Source organism: Exophiala oligosperma, assembly GCF_000835515.1.
Source record: "Exophiala oligosperma strain CBS 72588 unplaced genomic scaffold supercont1.15, whole genome shotgun sequence".
Taxonomy (NCBI): Eukaryota; Fungi; Ascomycota; class Eurotiomycetes; order Chaetothyriales; family Herpotrichiellaceae; genus Exophiala; species Exophiala oligosperma.
In genome coordinates this window covers 108,164-127,020 of record NW_015622832.1, presented here as the reverse complement: position 1 = coordinate 127,020, position 18,857 = coordinate 108,164, and the positions used below count along the sequence as shown (strand labels likewise).

Below are 18,857 nucleotides of genomic sequence, written 5' to 3'. Positions count from 1 at the left end.
TGAACTTTCTGTTACATCCATTCACGATTAGCCTATGGACAATTGATGGTGATATTGGCCATCATGTACGCCAGAATTATATGTATAACATGCAGGACAAGGAATGCAGCGTCCGGCAGTATATATACATGATGATTACTACTCATACAGCCTACAATTGTGACACTCACACAGCTCAGGTGAGTCCGAACAAAGATCCGGCCGGCCCAAAACTGCGTCCTTTCGGGGCTCTGTGAGGAACCAGCATCACTCCCTTGTACCAAAGCCATCCCACCAAACCTGTGGTTGCAATGGTCGAGGCGAGCATCTGTACATACATGTCTCTTCTGCGCTGAAGTTTCGCCAATCTGACTTGCTTCTGCTTATACCTCGCAAGGCCTTTCTCGTCTCCGGGACTGATTTCCGACACTGTATAACCACCTCCAATGACGGGCATCGAGCCAATGAATACCTCGACGATCGACTGCACCACCTGAACAATACTCCGGTCTTTTTGCCTGTGCGACACCGACGTGCTTTCCAGGGCAGATTCTCCAAACACCTGATGGATGTGATCTTCTGCCCATCGTCCTAGGCTTGCATGCTTGGTCCGCAAGGTGTCTCTGATCCAAGCCTGAGGCATTCGAGGTCTTTGCATCAAAGCCAAATATCCCAATATCAGACAGTCCAGGCTGCTTTCCTGTCCCGCAAGGAGGAATTCTTTGTCACCGAGCATTTCCGCCAGAGGCTCGAGGAATTCTGCTGTGACGGCATCGAGTCGAAACTTGTTTCTCTGCGTGCTGCGTCCCAACAGCGAAGTAACGGTCTGCTTAGGTTTCCGTAATGACTTGGGAATATGTGCTGCCAGGCCTGCGTCCTCCTTTTGATCTTCTTGCGCATTGTCCAAATCAAGACTGCTCAACCCGAGATGATCGGACCTCTTCTTAGCACGTTCTCGCAATTGGTGTGGTAATACCCAACTGTTTGGCCATGGCAGTATCTGTGCGAGAGCTGGTCTTGTGGTATTGAAATAGTTGTCGCTGCTTACGTAGAGGCTTAAATCGAGGAGAGGTTGCCCGCGGGATTCGACAAAGGAGGAAAATGCCGCACAATCTGCTCGTTGGGTATCGCTCAGGCGTTGGTCAAGATCCCACCGTCCCTCTGACACATCTCTGAGGTATGACACTATGTTGCCGAAGCCTGCCACCCATGTTTCTTCGTGTTTGAGAACCGGTAGTTCCCTGAATGGACTCACTCTAGGCTCGCCAGACTGGACCAGAACCCAGGCTTTCCCGGGAGCCCCAAGAACTTTTCGCAAATAGTAGATGGTGGCCAAACACTGGCCATCGATAGACGGCAGATCAAATGCTGGACCCCATACATGCAACTCCAACACCATCTCTCAGACAATGACCGGATGTCGATACTTGAGTGATCGGTCGTATGTGGCAGCGATCAAAGCACATGGCAAACATGTCCTGCAGTTTGCGGACTGAAGTGATATATAGTCGACCGTAGTCAATTGGGTGAACTATATCTGCACTGATGGCTGTTCAGACGTCACTTGCGTCCATCGCGGTCGAAAGTCGATTCTGCCTACTCCATCCTTCATTTTCAAAAGGACGCTCCTCAGGATTCAATTCTGTGGAAAGATTCCATTGCTCAGGTGAGCAAATGTGGGATTAGAACTGATGCATGACTCAACATCGCCTGGCTCAGCGCCTGGGCACGCTGTCAACAGCAGCCTTCTGCCGACACCATAACTGGGCATTGCTCAATAGTCTTGCCAACGACAAGGACGTTACCTTCTCTTATACAAAGCCTGACGCAACCTCCGACAACGCAGATGTGCCAATAGCTCACCAAGCGGGCGTCAATTGCTTGACGATTGACCAGCATGAAGGTCGCTATTTAATTTCTGGAGGTGCCGACTCCACAATCCGTCTGTGGGATCTCGAGGAGCCTCATGAATCGTCATCCACATATAAGCCTCTAACAACTCTCCCTCGTGGCGCACCCTCGTCACATACACACTCACTCACCTCTCTCTCTATCTACCCATTCGACCCCACTCCAACCACTCTGATAAGCACGAGTTATGACAAGACGCTCAAACTCACATCCATCACGCCCAGCAACCTCACTCCCATCCACACCTTTGAGCTAGACTTCATCCCCTACGCACACGCACTTTCGCCTCTACCGGACTCGTCACCTTTGATAGCTGTGGGCACAGCGCACCCGGCCATTCGCCTTCTTGACCTTCGCTCTGGCCTGAGCACCCACTCTCTCTCCGGACCCAATGGTGCAATCTATTCATTGTGCTGGTCGCCACGCACCTCACACGTCCTTTGCTCCGGCAGCACTGACGGCAAGATTTTGTTTTTCGACATTCGCCGCGCCAACGCTTCTTTCGCCTCGCTGGACCTCGACGATGCAGTTGGTATCGTAGGCGAGATTCCGTCCACCGGTCTAGGTGCACGCCCAAGCAGTCTCCATCTTGATTTCAATGCGGTGGCACACAATGGCCCAGTCACAAGTGTCCAATGGACGCCGAGTGGCGACAAACTTGTCACAGTTGGTCACGACCAAAGAATACGCATCTGGGATGCTGCAAGTGGTAGAAACGACCTCGTGCACTTTGGGCCCAGAATACGCAACGAACGGCAAGGCGAGCTGAAGCCCTTAATTTCACCACCTGGCACATGTCTACCAGGACGCGAGAGCCTGTTTTGGCCGAATGACGACGGCCGGGGTATGATCTTTCAACACCATCTTCGAGAGGGCCACATGCTCAAGATCCTGCGGACAGAAGGAGTCAAAATCGCCGAGGTACAAGCTTCCAACAAACGGGCTAGGACTGGCATAGGAGGCAGTGGGACAAGTAATATCTCCAGACTGACGAGCGGAGGACGAATCAACAGTATGATATGGCGTGTTGGAGCACCGCTAGGCGAAGGGATAGAGATGTATACGGCACACGGCGACGGACGGATCTGTGCATGGAAACCTGTTATGAAAGACGAGGACTATGAAGAAATCGATGCTGACGGGGATCACGGAATCAAGAAGCCAGCCATATGGACTGCTGGCAACGGGACTGAGGACATCGATGTTGCTGTAGACGATGCCGAGCGAAGAAGGAAAAGAAAGAGAGATCTTCTTGGAGATCTCGTTCAAGGCCTAGCGAAGAAGCCGATGCCTTTTTGAAGTTCCATAAAAAATCCCTAGGGCGAGAATTTACGGTACATCCACCAGTGCGGTTACTGGTACGAGTGAAATGCTCACACGGACAAGTACATTACAGCAGGCTCCGGTACTTGCTTTCATAACGTCGTCAAGTTATATGGAGTATCAAGGTATCAATCAGCCGGCGCTTCTCTGTCTCTCTCTTGACACTCTCATGTCCAAGATTTACGCCTCACGCGTTCAGTTCCTGCAACAGCTCTCGCACCTCGCCCAGATTTCCCGGGCGCTCGTTATATATTGCAGCAATTAGACTCCCATCGATGTTTGGAAACTCTTTCTGTAACTGCGCCTGATCTAGATCGGCCTGACTCTGAGGAGCACTCGCTTCGTACTGCTGCATATGCTCAATTTGTTCCGCTCTATCGCCCTGTCCTACCAAAAGCTGATCGTTGCCCTGGGGTTGAGCGAGGCCATGATGCGCGCCGTACAGCTGCTGCTGGTGCTGTTGTGATGACGGTTCTTGCTGCTGCCAGGCCTGGTTCGGTCGCGGAGGGTACTGCTGCTGAGTAGAATTATTGGACTGGTTGTAGTACGACTGCGCCGCTCCCTGCTGAGAGGGAGAATCTTGCGCCGTGAAAGGGTTACCCTGGCTGGGTGCGTCTTGCCATGGATTGTTGTTATTGTTGTTCGAGGTCATTCTGCTGGCCGTATGGGTCTGAAGAGATTGGGGGTTGGAGGAGGGTAGGAGATGTTGGACACGACCGACTCTACCGTCCGTGAGTTTCACTTTGATCCCTCGAGGGTGGTTGTGACGGGTGAGGAGTTGCGAGACGGTGCCTTGGACCTGACGACCGGTCTTTTGATCTGCTTTCAATACTATCGAGACAGCGAGACCAGGTCGGATCTGCGAGTATTGTGTGATGGGCATGAAAATAAAAATAAAATGATGGCGCCTGTGTCTTTGTCTGATACGCCTCTAGATACGTATCCTGTAACAGGCTGCACAGTTTCAAGAAAAGTAAATGGACCGTGGGCGCAGGTGAGAAAGGGCCAGATGACGTACTCTGCAAGGAAATGAATATTGTCTGACGGGCACCAAAGTGTGATTACTTCCATAGTGAAGGCAATATGAGAATGTCAGACAGACCGTAAGTAAGCGAAAGCTGCTGTGGCGAGGCTTCGCATGTATGCAAGGCTGAGCACGCAACAACAAGCTCATTGACTAGAACATGGAAACCTTTCCTCTACTAGTTCAGGAATACTCCTTACCAAGGTACCGATATCAGAGAGTATCTCTGGAGTAAACACAGCGTCCATTTGTCCCCATAGTCTGTATTGGAAGCCATTTATTTCACGAAATCAGCTTGTATCAGACCGCTCGATCCCGGAGATGGCCGTCATTAAAACTGAAAGACCATCAAGTACTGTTTGTGTCAACTCTATATCTCCATCTCTTCTGTCTTTTCCAGGTTCCTAGATCTCTTTTTCTCACGTCCCTAGATTTCCTAGGTTATCTGAAGCTCAATTATCAAGGTGGGAGAGCTTTTCATTGTTCATGCAAACATAGAGCCAAAAGTCCTCCGAAACCTGTAAACTCGGACGGATATCCAGCATGGGCGCTAAGAAAGACGTGTTCACTATCGGACCAGGCTTCATCGGCCACAATATTGTCGAGATTCTCGTCGACCAAGGATATAAAGTTACCGCATTGACTCGACGAGAGCAACACGCGGAAGCACTTAGACGATCAGGAGCGACACCAGTGACGGGCCAACTGGACAGCTTCGACCTCATCACAGAACAGTGCTCAAACAGTGACATCATCTTCCAGGTCGCCACCGGAGACAACCTGCCGCTCGAAAAGGCCATATTGGAAGGTATCAGCAGGCGTGCACGAGGGGGCAAAAGCACGATCTACGTTCACACGAGCGGAGCAAAAGTGTTTGACGACGGCGCAAAAGGCATGTTCGCGTCCGACAGGATCTACCACGACGACAAACGAGAGGAGATGGACAGCGTGGCAGACTCGGCTCCACATCGAGATGTCGACCTAGCATTGGTGCGTGCTCGAGAGGAAGAAGTTGCACTCAGAGACCACCTCAGGTTGGCCATCGTCTTACCACCAGAAGTTTACGGGTACGACGCCAAACACGACAGGTTGTCCATGATGATTCCAAACCTTACGCGTTTCGCCATCAAACATGGTTATGCGCCCGTAATAGGCAAAGGTCTATCTCTCGAAACTCAGGTACACGTCATGGACCTCGCGAGGGGCTATGTCGACGTGATGCATTACCTGGAACACGCCGCTGCCGACCCCGATCACCAGGACCAAGCCCTCGCGAATCCTTATTGGCTGTGCGAGAATGGCGAAGAGTTCACGTGGAAGGAAGCGGCAGAGACTATCGGCCGGGCTCTCTATGAGGCGGGCAAAATCCAAGATCCTACGCCCAGGAATCCGCCAGAGCATTTGTACCCCGAGCTGTGTGGACACAAGACCGAGAGCTACATGGGTCTGAACTGTCGAGCCAAGGCTGTCCGTCTGAGAAAACTGGGTTGGGAGGCTCGTGAGAAGGGGATCTGGGAATCGTATCTACAAGATGAATTGCCGGTGATTCTGCGGCGAATAGATGAAAAGCAATAAGGCGACCAATCGATCACTTTGTACTGCGATTGAGGAGCTGCAATTCAATATCAGCTTTGACAATTTGTCATTGGGGATCCCTTTTCATCCATCCGACTCTTCATACGATTCCTGGGATGTTATGTTCAGTGGAGGTCCATTCATTCTTGGGCCCGAATGGCTGAAATTCTCCTATCCGCCCCATTCAAGGATTCACATTGTGACAGACTCCGAAACATTACACTCATGTCAACTTTGAATTATTGAGGCAAAGAGGTAGGGAGCTAGGCACATTTCCAATTATCAGCCAAAGTAACATCTCCCTTGCCTTTGTACTTTGCCATGAGGGGATAAGCACAGATTGGCCTGTGATAGATGGTCCCATTCTCTGTCGGCAGACTGGCTCCTTGCAGGATCTCCGGCGCTTTCCCTTCCTCTACCCAGGCAATAAGAGTTTCGAACACATGTCCTGGGTACAACCCATTGCCACCTCCACAGTGAGAAATACCTGGTGCCTGGAACAATCGGTAATATTCATTGATACCAGGATCCAGCTGCGCCACATTGTTGTAATAAATACTCGAAATGTTTGTTGGGACAGCAGGGTCGGCGAGGCCATGCCACGTTATCATCTTGCCACCAGCTGCCCGAAAGCCACTGAGGTCAGGGTTATTGCTTGCAATCATATCTGAATAGGTGTTCGCAGAAATGTTCCAGAGACGATAAAAGTCAGTCAATGTCAGAGTCGTCCAGTCGAAATCCGGCCTTTTGAACATCCAATACCTGATAAACTCCTCGGAGTAGGGAAACGGTACCATCTTGCACTTCCCGCCCTGATTGTCGCAAGTACTGTTCAGTGCAACATTCAACAAGGCTCCATAATTCAAGCCTGGCATGAGCAATGATCCATTCGCAGTGCGTACAGCATCCCAAGCCATGGCCGCTCCCTGTGCGGCAGCATGGGAAATCGTGGCAGTCATCCCAGGACATGTCACATTCTGGCCGACCAATGCGAAGGGATCGAATCTGCACTGTTCCGGGTTTGAAATAATGTCGTCGACGACACCATCATCCGCATCACACGCAGCAACCGCCGCTAGTGATAATGCGTAGATCTCACACGGTGCAGGAACGTGTCCTCCTTTCAGGACCTGTAGAGGAAAATACATTCCTCCAAGCAGTGCCGTGTTCCAGTCGATACCCGGTGCTGCAGCCAAGATCCCATCGTATGCATCGGGATATCGCTGCGCAATGACCAGACCCTGCCTGCCACCGTTTGAGCAACCGTTCCAGTAAGAGCGAATCGGCCCTTGGCCGTAAAAGTTCTGGATGATTGACTTGCCAATGACTGCGGCGTCATTCAGAGACACCGATGCGTAGTTTTGCAACGCATAAAGGTCGACATTACCAGGGCTCAGGAGAGCCCATGTGCTTGCATCCTCGATCTTATGGCCCGCATCGGTCGAAACCACCGCAAAACCATCACTCAGCGCACCTGCCATAGAAGGGACATTCAATCCTGCGAGAAAACCGCCACCTCCTGCTCCTTGAAGCCGCTGGTTCCAGCCGTTCAAGGGCAACCACACTTGTACATTGATGGAATCATGCTGGCCTGGGTGCGTATATATGAGGCTGACGTTGCAAAAGCTGAGATTCGTCACATTACGTGCATCGTGGCTGGGGTACCCTCCCTGCTCAATGGACAGGGAGTAGTTTGTGACAGCCTCAGCAGTCAAAGAAAGTGTCTTAGATCCAAACAGATCCGGATACAGAAAAGATCGGGAAATGCAAGCCGCGTGAGTGATGTTTGTGGCTGAAAGCTTCATGTTGAGGTTTGCCCTTTCGAATTGATAGCTTCTGTTCAGCTGGTTTGAGTAGTGCGTGCATCAATCTGCTGAGCCAGGAACGTCAGAAGTTTTTAGCACCGTCTCTCCTTTCACACGAGGAAGTGAGGCATGGACTGAGGACAAAGAAGAAACGAATGCTCTTTATCCATTTTCAAGATCATGTCTATCTCTAGGCCCAAGACATCTTTCTTACCAATTCTCGGAGCCATCTGATCGGCCGGAAGGCAGGAAATTCAGACGTGGACATATCTTTGGCTACGCGCGTGGCAATACTGGCTATACAAGCTGTTTATGATTGGGTTACCACCTAGTAAGCAGACGTGGCTGGGGACGGGGCTGGAAATTGAAAAACGATCTTGTCAACCGTACAGTTCTTAACACCATACTGTACACGACTGGACGCTTCCAAGGACCGAGTACATATCGGCACCCGGCTATACAAACGTGCCGAGCTCCCACTCCGACTTAGTCTCCTCACCACTGAGCCTTGCGAGATCGCATTGTCTCCGCCTCCGCGAATTCCCCCACAAATCCAGTTTCAACATCGCATGGACTGTCGATATTGTCTTTGTCCAGCTGTTTTGAGCAGAGGCATACCATTAAAACCCGACATCAGATCTCATGGCCGGCACGATAAACAAGGTTGTTGAATCTCGCCACGATCTCCACAAACCTACAATACAGCGTAGAGCAGGCAAAGCATGCCAGGATTGTCGAGGACGAAAGGTCAAATGTGATGTGACATTGAAGGGTGTGCCCTGTACGAACTGCCGTGACAGTCATGGACGATGCGTGCTTGTACGCTGTCGCCGAGGCAGGTAAGCAGGAATCGTCGCGGGAATTGGACGTTGTATCTAACTACCTGATACATAGGAAACCTCCAACATGGTATTCAAAGGCCACCACAAATGAGAGTAACAATCAACGCTCCCGTGGGCTACCCATGAGCCCGTCGCTTGGTTCACGCTACAGCAAGCCAAGACATGAATCGAGCTTGCCACAGCCTTGTAACAATACCTCCTATGGGACCCTGTCGTCGTCCAACGCTGCTGATGTTCTAAACTCGATGGTGGGTTTAGGAGACATTCCTCCTAAGCTCAAGCTCTTTCTATCAGTTAAAGCTCCAGTTGTTACTCCTCCCGCGGCTGAGGAATACTCTCCAGAGCTACCTGATTACTTTCTACCCTTCCCGGATCATCTGGAGGAGAGAGACCTAGAGTACCTGCGGAGCAAAGGTGCATTTGTCACACCTTCGCCGCACCTTGGAAACGAGATCATTCGATGCTATGTTGAGTACATGCACCCTTACATGCCTCTTCTTGATGCCGAGAGACTTCTCCAGATGTCCCGCTCGGCCAGCGCCATGACGCCAGTTCCAAAGTACAGCCTTCTTCTTTTTCAATGTGTCATGTTTGCTGCTGTAGCATTTGTGGATGAGGAGCTAGTGAAGCAGCATGGCTATGATAGTTTGAAATGTGCACGGAAAGACTTTTACTTGAGAACCAGAGTATGTATGCACGGCATCTGCCCTTCAATATTTCTCACAGCGATACCAGACTTTGTATGACATGGACTTCGAATCCGACAGACTCACACTCGTCCAGTCCTTGTTGCTTATGAGTCTCTGGTGTGATAACCCCGATGCACACAAGCAATCCTGGCATTGGAGCGGCATCGCCATATCCCTCGCTCAAATGATTGGACTGAACCGAGATCCGGCTGCACTTCAAATTCCACCTGAGCAGAAGACTCTTCGGAAACGTATCTGGTGGTGTTGCTTCATGCGAGACCGACTAATCTCACTAGGAATGAGCCGTCCTATGAGGATTAGGGATGGTGACTTTGATACTCCCTTTTTGAGGGTTGAAGACTTTGGTCCTAATGGCCATGCCATGTCTCCTGTCGTCTCGAGCGAATCCTGCCACAGGTCCACAGGATCTTCATTGACAGAAATATTCATTGCCAATTTGAACCTCTGCGTGATAGTCGGGTCTGTTCTGTCTGCTCAGTATTCGACTCTCCGAGAGCCTTCGAAGGCATTCCTCAGAAGCGACGGACACACGAATACTGGTGGCTTTGCCATGTTACTGCCTATTCCCAAAAGCAAATCAGATGAATGTACCAATGAGCACTTGGTCAGTGCTGCCGATCTCCTCGACGCAAATCTCGCAGAGTGGCTGGGATCTTTGCCAACCTCGGCCCATCTTCTGCGACAATTGTCGACCTTCCCAAGGAGTAATTCGGCCGTTGAGGCAGACCACAGTCAGAACTTGAGAGCGGCAGCAGTGGATACACAGCCATCCAGCATAGTCGTGCAATGTGCTTTGGTGCACATGTCTTATAATACGGCCGTTTCAGCCCTGCACCGGCCTCGATGTCAACGGCCTTCATCTAACTTGAGAGTGATTGAGGCTGCCAACGCAATTTCTAGCATCTGTGCTCGGCTGAATGAACGCTGCCTTGCTCGCTACCTCCCAGTCAACGCCATTACCATGTTGGTGCCGAGTATTATCTCAAACGCACTCATACTCAAATCCGCAATGTCAAAGAACAGAACGCCTGAAGGAGCCAACCTCATTGATGGAGACGTGGAACATACCAAGAGAGCGCTCAACGAAGTGGTGATATCTCTATCGTCACTAAACCAGGCCTATGTGGGTGCAGATGTGGTAATATCATTTGTAGATGCTTTTCTCAGCTCTTTGAAACTGAAGGTGGTTCTATCGCCAAACGACAATATCCTTCCACAAACAACGGGCCACCAGAGGTTGCAAGTCATATCAATGGATAATTCATCCGAAATGAGTCACACTGCCCAGGCTCTGCTTCCAGCAGCAACTTCACAATCAGCATCGCGCCCAACCAGCAAGCCTGAGCAGCCTGAGCGATCACCAGATACGGCTCTACGACGCGACTCTACGAATGCGGATATGAACTCCTACCGGGGAATCAACATGTCTGAAGAATGGGCTACCTCAAGCACGGGTCTTCATGGGCTGTCCAGCGATTCAGGTCAAGATTCTTGGTTCGGTATGTCGGACCTCTCAGCATTTCATGGAGAAACGCCAGGTCATGACCTTATTGCCGACGGCATGAGTGGTGTCTTCGATTGGAGCAATTTCAATTTCGATTGGCCCATCTAACATCGCGTTGAATGGTCATCCGGTTATCTTGTCTTGTCAACTCAGAGCATTCAGTGTAATGACTCTTAAAGCTTCTCCTTGATACGTGTGTCCTTGATTTTCCTCTCAGCCTCTTCTTTCAAGACTCTCTTCAGCAATTTCCCACTCGCATTTCTCGGTAGAATATCGACAAATACCACACCTCCTGTCAATTCCTTGTACTTTGCAAGACGCTGGCTGCACCAAGTTTTCATCTCTGTCCCGGTCACCGCACTGGCATTGGTCGCAGGACGAAGTACGATGTAAGCACGCGGATGCTCACCATCGGGCGAGTCTTCCAACTTCACACCAATTACAGCCACGTCGACAACAGCCGGATGTTGCAAGATCACCGCCTCAAGCTCGGCCGGTGACACTTGAAAGCCGCGAACCTTGATCAGCTCTTTCTTCCGGTCTACCATGTACCATTTTGCATCCGCGAGAGAGCCGCCGTCATTGGTAACGCAGGTGACGATATCACCGGTACGAAAATAGCCTTCCGAATCAAACGATGCACTATTTGCAGCGGGATTCTCGTAGTATCCTGAGATGATTGTTGGGCCACGGATCAGGAGCTCTCCCCTTGCACCAGGAGCAGTGACGTCGTTGTCGCGTTCGTCTACTATTCTATGTTGAAAGTTAGCAATTCTGGCTCATTGAGACGCAGGTAAGGAGAAAGCCAGTCAAGAGGACATAAAGAAAATCAAGGCAACACACTTGACATCCAGATTCGATATAAAACGCCCTATGCTACCTGTTTCGTCGTTCTCGGGGTACCAGAACCGCGACGCCACGCATGTCGTCTCAGTCATCCCCCAAACTTGGTTGAAGCTCGCATCTGGGGCTAAGAGCTCTTCGAAGCGCCGCTGATGGACCTTGTTTAGTGACGCCGCACCGCACTGTGTATTCTTCACGGATCTCAAGTTGTCACTCTTGGCTGCTGGCGACGCCAGAATCATCAACACGATCGGCGGGACCACCGGGAGCTCTGTGATTTGAAATGTCTGGATCGCGGCGCAAAATGGCTCAAGTTCGAAACGACGCAACACATATGTTTTGTCCCCTGACTTCAGTGGTGTCGTATGACCTACGGGGACAACGGCGGCGTGGAACATGGGAAGGTATATGAGGCGGGAAATCTGTCATCGAGAGTCAGTATTTCTTCTGCTGCACAGTACCTCAACATGCCTGCACAGAGTGCATTCTTTCCAGAGGTAAAATACCATACCATGTATGGCGGCTTTTCAGGCTCGATGGCCAAGGTATGTTGAGCCACCAGGTTGTGGTGAGAGTATACTGCCGCCTTGGGAAGTCCTGTGGTTCCCGAGCTGAAGATGAACGCCGCCGGGGTGCTAGTCGACATGGTCTTGTCGTTGAACCTGACCCAATCTCTTTCGCCATATTCAGTGAGATGCAACCAAGATTCGAACCCAGTCGGGACTTTTTGTCCTCCGCGGACGTTGAAGATCCATATTCTTGACTGTGGAATATGACAATCTCTCGCCGCCTGCTGGATGTTTGGAAGCAGCTCTGGCTCCGTCACAATGAATCGGACGTGTGCTGTCTCGATGTGATGTGTCAATTCGAACGGCGTGTATGAAGGATTCGTGCCGGTGAAGATTCCTCCTGCTGCGACTATGCCTAGAAAGAGGAGCGAGTAATAGATCTTAGAGCATGTTTGTCAGACCAGGGCAGCAAGTCAGTAGTTCTGTCAAGTGCTTACGTCGTTGAACGAAGAAACGCAGACGCAATCTCCGTTTTTCAAGCCAGCAGCTTTTAATCCGGCAACCAACTTTCGAACGAACACCTTTGCCTGGCTGAATGATATGGAACGTGATGGGTCAGCAGCGTCAATGTAGACCTAAGGAATACACTGTCAGTGTCCATTGCTTCAAGAGAAGATGGTCGATACTCTTATATCGGTCAATAGACCAAGATGGTGTATGAACTTACAGGTTTGTCCTTGTCGTATTGAGGATCGTCAAAGATCCATGACAAAAGATCCTTGTTGGAGATTGGGAGATGTTTCTTAGCAAGGAGAGGCATGGTTGGGGGTTTGATGCAAATGACTGAGAAAAAACCCAAGCGTAACAAGTGTAACAAGAAATGTTCTTTTGAAGGAAAAATGTCGAATATCTGTTCAGGGTGTCAACTATTCTCGTACAGAACGAACAAGCGAACTGTTCATGACCTTGACATCCGTCTCACGTTTTCCCGAGGTCAAGGAATTTATCTTCTGGGTTGACCAACTTTGGAGAGTACCTGGGAGGTCAGTTTGTCCTAGATCATGCAGCATGAGTAGGTATGGTTTGTATACCCGTTTGCCGGGTACTTGTTCAGTCCGAGGCGAATAGGTTCATGACGGCCAATTCCGGTCAGAAACAGGTTCTGGTAATGTTGGGCTTATAATTTGTACAGTATAGCCGAATGCAGAGCTATTACCTGTCAAATATACTGACAGACTGAGTAAGATCCGGGGTCAATGGCATTATACCACTTAGATGGAACCCTGCCAGGGTACTCGCCGAGAAAAAAGACTTGTGTATGGTATAACCGGTTTCGTTACTCCGAGGCATACATGCAGGATTCTAGATTAGGTATCCTCTACACAAATGTCGGCCCACAAAAAGCACTCGTATCGATGATGGTGTGCGTGTGAGTGTCCGTGTGTGTGAAAGAGAGAGAGAGAGAGAGAGACGAATCCAAGGGTTGTCCCTGGAAATTTCGTTTATAAAATCAGGGGTATGCTCCATGCGAAATCATGGATGATTTTCACTTTGATGGTCCCAAATTTCGGTTTGCAGAGAGACAAGAAACCGAAAAAAGAACCATGAGTAACGACGAATTCATACATCATCTTCCTGATCAGTCTGAACGTGTACAAGGATACAATATGGGATCTCATCACAACGATGAGGATCATCATCACCACTCCGAGAATGGAAAAAACCGGGAAACAACCCCGATAGACAATACCGACCCTGCAAAGGCCCAGTCTTCCCATATTGAGATCGAGGCAAAAGCGGGCAGTCAAAACAACAACGACAACGCCGAATGCGACAGTCGTGTTGAATGGACCACTCACCAAATCCTGGCAACGATATGTCTTTCCTTTCTTTATTGTGGTCTGTAGACCCCCCTCCGGTTTTCCAGTATCTCTGTCTTTTTTGCTGACGCAGAATCAATTTTCTACACAACAAATAGGCTCTCAATTACCGTTGTACTTCGTCTCGGCGAGTCTTTCATGGATAGTCGAGCAGGTCGGCGACAAGGATATCGAGTCGTGGCTACCACAATCGTACGCTCTGGCTTTCGCCTCTTTGGCTCCCTTCAGCGGATACCTTCAGGACGTCTTCGGCCGACGGTACATCTCCCTCACTGGTGGAGTGGTGCTCTGCGTCGGCCTGATCCTCATCGGCACCACCCGGACAATGGCGCAGGGTATCGTCGGGTGCACCGTTTCAGGAGTCGGTGCCGCCATTGGCGAATTGACCGCTCTGGCCGGCACGTCTGAACTCGTACCCGTGCGGAAACGAGGCTGGTACCTCGGGCTGGTCACAGGGTGTATCCTCCCCTTTTCGCCGTACGCAATCTACACCACCGAGCTGAGCATGCATTCGACTTGGCGGTGGGGGATCTGGATATCTTTGTAAGGCCCCCCCCCCCCCCCCCCCCCCTGGTGTTCCCTTTTTTGTCCATTGCTATTGAACAGACTACTTACATGAATGATACCACTGCCCGCAGAATCTGGAACGCGATGGCAACAGTTGGCATTGCCGTCTTCTACTTCCCCCAATCTCAAGTCCGAAGTCAGAAGAAAACGATCCGTGAAATATTGCCCAAGGTAGATTTCATCGGGGCATTGCTTTCAATTGGTGGGCTCACACTATTGTATGTTTTCCGTATGGCACATTTTTCTTCTGAGTATTAAAACCCTGACCATACAATAGCTTGATAGGCACGACTGCAGGTGGATACACGGCTCCCTGGACGAGTGCGAAAGTGCTCTGTCCGTTGGTTATCGGAATTTTCATGATGGTCGCCTTTGGAGCATGGGAGTGGAAAGGTGCCCGGTTTCCAATGGTGCCTGGCGAGTTGTTTGCCCGCCACCGCATTGTCGCCATGAGTTTCCTGGTTGCATTTGTGGCCGGCATGTACTTCTACGCAATCCTCAACTTCTTCCCGATCGTCTACCTGGACGTGTACAGACCCGATCCGATCCAATCTGGAGTCAAAGGAGTCATTGTTGCCATCGGGGTAACGGCCGGAGCAGTGATACCTAACATGTTGTTGTCCGTCTGGAGGGATCACAATCGATGGATCCTCTTTGCCGCGGCCATTCTCACAACCACCTTCGGTACGGCCCTTGTGACCAGCACACCCGAGAACCCAGTCCAGACGGTCGCACTGGGCACCGTTGCTGGCTTTGGAATTGGTGGAGTGGTTGCAATGGCTGTGACGACAGCGGTGGTCGGCTCACCAGACGATCTCATTGCGACATGTGTCGCCCTCTCCCTGTCCATTCGAACGGTCGGCGGCTCTGTTGGCACCGCCATCTACTCCAACATCTTTGGCACCAAGTTGAAACTCAACCTACCAAAGTACGTGGCCACATACGCGGTCGAGGCGGGGCTTCCTCTTTCTTCCGTCAAGACGTTTGTCGAGCTTTTCTTGGTGGCGCCTCAGAACTTGACCTTACCTGCTGCTCCTACTGAAGTTCCCGGCCTGAATGCTGCGGTGATCCACGGGGCCACAATAGGCGCGCGTTGGGCATACGCTGAAAGCCTGAAGTATGTCTGGTATGCGGCATTGCCGTTTGGGATCTTGTCATGTATAGCATGTCTGCTCATCGGGAATTCTTCGACGCTGATGACAAACCGTGTCGCTGCAAACATCCGTCGTTGAGGGGAAAATAAATTCGAAGCTAGGGGTCTAGCCGCCTTGGAAGTATCCAGGTTGTTGCTATTATTCTAGCGAGTCTCGTTACATTAGTAGTTCAGTCTCTTGATTGTTGGTAACCCTTGTCGATTGCTATCAATCGAGATCAAAAATCGTGGCACACATTGAGGAGGAAACATTAGTCAGCAGAGTAGCATCACGTGCTGGGAGTATCGTGCAGATCATTGCCTTCTATAAGCTAGAACTTCGGTAAAATGTAGAAAAAGTTGAGCCTGCACTCTGTGGTGGTAGAATTGTCGACAGCCCAGTTTCTACGTTGTATGGACCGAACAATCTTTTACCGTTTCAGGTGAGATTTGTAAACAACACTCTGAGTATGGCTTCAACTCCCGCCTTGTCTGGCAATGCCCAAGTGCGCGCCAGACTTACAACCCGAGACACGGATCTCGTACTTCAAGAGCCTGCACCCATTCTGATTCCTACATCCTTCCGTCGCATCCAGCTCTCTACACTGGTCAACAACCTCGTCCAGACCGAAAAGACGATACCCCTAGATTTCATCATCAATGGAACCTACCTCCGTACCACGCTCGAGGAGTATCTCACCAATAACGGCATTTCTACCGAGACCACACTGAACATTGAGTACGTGCGAGCGCGCATCCCACCTCGATACGCCGCTTCCTTCGAACACGATGACTGGGTCAGCGACATAGACGTCCTGTCCGGAAACAACCCCAGGATATTGTCTGCCAGTTACGATGGGCTGTTGAGAGTTTGGAACACGTCTTCACAAGTGCTCGCGACGTCTCCGGCAATGTCGCAGAGCGACGGGCAAACGTTCATCAAGTCGGCCAAATTCGTTTCACCAAAGCAAATCGCCTCAGGAGGGTTTGACCGAGCGTTGAGACTATGGAAATATGAGGAGGAGCAAGATGGGTTTACTGCGCGCATTACACCACAACTAGAGCTTTACGGCCACAGAGGGTCAGTGGATTCTGTATGTTCGCACGCCGAGTCAGGGCGTGTCCTCTCTGGATCCTCGGATCATTCAGTCGGCATCTGGTCGACGCGGAAATCAGATGCGCCTGCTGCGCCGGAGGAGCTCGTCCCCAAGTCCAAGGGTAAGGATGGCAAGCGGAGAAAGTTGAACCCTGACATCTCCGTACCGCAGAGAGGTCCGGTGGCGCTGATGAAAGAGCATACTGGGCAAGTGTCTGGGGTTATCTTTGACCACAAAGATCACACAATTGGTTATTCGACCTCATGGGATCAAACGGTGCGGAGCTGGGATTTGGTAACGGCCTCTCTTGTGGATACGCGGACAACGTCGAGTGCACTGTTTTGCATAGAACATATGCCTTCACTGAGCCTGATTGCGGCAGGATCCGTCAGTCGGGTGATCAAGATGGTGGATCCACGTGCATCAGCGGCCACTGTTACTGCGATGACACTGAAAGGACACAAGAACTCAGTCGTGAGTCTTGCGCGAGATCCGACCAACGAGTACACAATTGTCAGCGGCAGTCATGACGGTACTTGCCGTGTCTGGGATGTTCGAAGTACAAGACAAGAGAAAGAAGGAAGTGTTGTATCGAGCTTATACACCCTGCCTCGAGCGAGCCAAAAGGGCAGTACGGTTTCAGGCGTTGCTGAGGGAGCCAAGGTCTTTGCAGTCTGCTGGGACAAGGATGTGGGCATACTCAGTGCCGGCGAGGATAAAGTGGTCCAGATCAATCGCAGCGATGAGCAGACCTGAGAATCGTGCAAGGTATCGTTACAACAGCCTTTATCAACATTTAACCTCATCAGGACTGCGTGTTGGTCAAGATTGACCAATGTTCATGCTTATTGCGGATTCTTCACAATCGGGACAAGCCATTGGCAACACAACATTGCCATGTTTGGCAGCAACTGATAATTTGAGTGGTTGTCATGTCCAATCACACCGGAACCAGCCCTGCCAAAGAACATGTGATCGTCCCAGTGGTCATTTGCATGTACCACCGGTTTGACGTTGCTGTGCTCCCGCAGTGCATTTACGTACAATAGTCGTCGCAGGTGGAATCGGTTTGGGTTGGGGTTGGAACAAGCGACAACACGTGCAGCAGGGACAGATGACACTAATCTTGAGGATCTCGGGGAGTACAGGATGAATTAAGAAGCGAAAATAGTAGGGTTCAAGGTGGCACTGCCAGTCAGGGGGGAAATACAGAGTTCCTTGCACGGTACGGAGTACCGAATTCAGTAACCAAAAATACCAGGACAGGTGACTTTGTAAACACGGAGATGAAGATGGATACTAGTATACACCCTGGTCCCTGGGAAGGGTATGGGGACGGCGCAATAGTCTAGGTAAAAAGCCCCTTGTGTAATCCCCGGTTGAAAACAATAGTTTCCAAAGTACGGAATATTGTTGCTTGGTGGCGGCAAGGGCCGTAATGAGCGGGACGAGGCAGAGAATTTGTTGTTGACTTGTTGTTAAGTTAGGTACTGTACCTGACTCAAATATGAAGTACTGTAGCCATAGGTGGCAGAGAGACACATTCATCAAGAGAAGAGGCGGTATATGGAAATGCTTGTTTCTATTGCATTTACTTTGTACATACGCAGTCGTGAAGAACAACACGACCAAGGAGTAATTCGTAGCTGATTCAGGGATGGAGTAGTCACATCAAAGTTCTCCATGACGATTCTCGGATGTGACGCCAGGATGAAATATGTTTTGTTTTTGATTCCCTCGAGGACGAAATAAAAATATGGATGCGGAGGCTGCACAGCCTCCTGACGCATACTGTTGTTACCAAGTACCTTTATCGTACTCTGTTGATTCAGCAGTGCCTGTGGACAGTAATACGGAGTAGATCGATTCAACGACCGACACGGAGCCACTGTGAGGATCTAGCTAATCGTTACGGAAGTCTTGAATGAGCCTAATGATTTAAAGGGATGATCCCGAGTCGCGGTGGCTGATCTTGCTGGCCCGATTGGGGCTCAAGTGCCTCCTGGGGGCCACCGGATGGGCGTGTTTACCCTTGGGATCCCCTTGGGTTCGCCCAGGTTTCTCATGACTCGCCCAACACACGCCTAGAGGTGCCAAAACATTGAGGGCCAGTAAGCTCGAAGGCACTGCTATAGCCTTATTCCCCGGCGTGTCTT

At 50.6% G+C, this 18,857-nt stretch overlaps 9 protein-coding genes across 9 annotated transcripts; 5 read left to right on the top strand and 4 right to left on the bottom strand.

Moving 5' to 3' along the window:
* PV06_10684 (uncharacterized protein) lies at positions 1 to 1,433 on the bottom strand. Its single transcript, XM_016412257.1, has one exon. It carries the CDS (start codon positions 1,376 to 1,378, stop codon positions 176 to 178), a length of 1,203 nt encoding a protein of 400 aa, XP_016257271.1. The 5' UTR covers positions 1,379 to 1,433; the 3' UTR covers positions 1 to 175.
* Positions 1,434 to 1,564: 131 nt separating this feature from the next.
* On the top strand, positions 1,565 to 3,533 carry PV06_10683 (uncharacterized protein). Its single transcript, XM_016412256.1, has one exon. It carries the CDS (start codon positions 1,675 to 1,677, stop codon positions 3,187 to 3,189), a length of 1,515 nt encoding a protein of 504 aa, XP_016257270.1. The 5' UTR covers positions 1,565 to 1,674; the 3' UTR covers positions 3,190 to 3,533.
* Positions 3,180 to 4,171, bottom strand: PV06_10682 (uncharacterized protein). Its single transcript, XM_016412255.1, has one exon. It carries the CDS (start codon positions 4,094 to 4,096, stop codon positions 3,401 to 3,403), a length of 696 nt encoding a protein of 231 aa, XP_016257269.1. The 5' UTR covers positions 4,097 to 4,171; the 3' UTR covers positions 3,180 to 3,400.
* Positions 4,172 to 4,533: 362 nt separating this feature from the next.
* PV06_10681 (uncharacterized protein) lies at positions 4,534 to 6,354 on the top strand. The gene has a single exon (XM_016412254.1). The coding sequence runs from the start codon at positions 4,781 to 4,783 to the stop codon at positions 5,810 to 5,812; it is 1,032 nt and encodes a 343-aa protein (XP_016257268.1). The 5' UTR covers positions 4,534 to 4,780; the 3' UTR covers positions 5,813 to 6,354.
* PV06_10680 (uncharacterized protein) lies at positions 6,076 to 7,617 on the bottom strand (the record flags this gene model as incomplete). The annotated part of the gene is made up of 1 exon (XM_016412253.1): positions 6,076 to 7,617. The coding sequence occupies one exon, from the start codon at positions 7,615 to 7,617 to the stop codon at positions 6,076 to 6,078; it is 1,542 nt and encodes a 513-aa protein (XP_016257267.1).
* Positions 7,153 to 11,385, top strand: PV06_10679 (uncharacterized protein). Its single transcript, XM_016412252.1, has 3 exons — positions 7,153 to 8,456; positions 8,512 to 9,145; positions 9,195 to 11,385. The coding sequence occupies exons 1-3, from the start codon at positions 8,260 to 8,262 to the stop codon at positions 10,779 to 10,781; spliced, it is 2,418 nt and encodes an 805-aa protein (XP_016257266.1). The 5' UTR covers positions 7,153 to 8,259; the 3' UTR covers positions 10,782 to 11,385.
* PV06_10678 (uncharacterized protein) lies at positions 10,847 to 12,845 on the bottom strand (the record flags this gene model as incomplete). The annotated part of the gene is made up of 5 exons (XM_016412251.1): positions 10,847 to 11,426; positions 11,517 to 11,938; positions 12,028 to 12,465; positions 12,523 to 12,660; positions 12,753 to 12,845. The coding sequence occupies 5 exons, from the start codon at positions 12,843 to 12,845 to the stop codon at positions 10,847 to 10,849; spliced, it is 1,671 nt and encodes a 556-aa protein (XP_016257265.1).
* A 784-nt stretch (positions 12,846 to 13,629) lies between these two features.
* On the top strand, positions 13,630 to 15,704 carry PV06_10677 (uncharacterized protein; the record flags this gene model as incomplete). Its single annotated transcript, XM_016412250.1, has 4 exons — positions 13,630 to 13,924; positions 14,004 to 14,448; positions 14,544 to 14,690; positions 14,750 to 15,704. The coding sequence occupies 4 exons, from the start codon at positions 13,630 to 13,632 to the stop codon at positions 15,702 to 15,704; spliced, it is 1,842 nt and encodes a 613-aa protein (XP_016257264.1).
* Positions 15,705 to 16,028: 324 nt separating this feature from the next.
* Positions 16,029 to 18,079, top strand: PV06_10676 (uncharacterized protein). Its single transcript, XM_016412249.1, has one exon. The coding sequence runs from the start codon at positions 16,075 to 16,077 to the stop codon at positions 17,455 to 17,457; it is 1,383 nt and encodes a 460-aa protein (XP_016257263.1). The 5' UTR covers positions 16,029 to 16,074; the 3' UTR covers positions 17,458 to 18,079.
* The last annotated feature ends 778 nt before the right edge of the window (positions 18,080 to 18,857 follow it).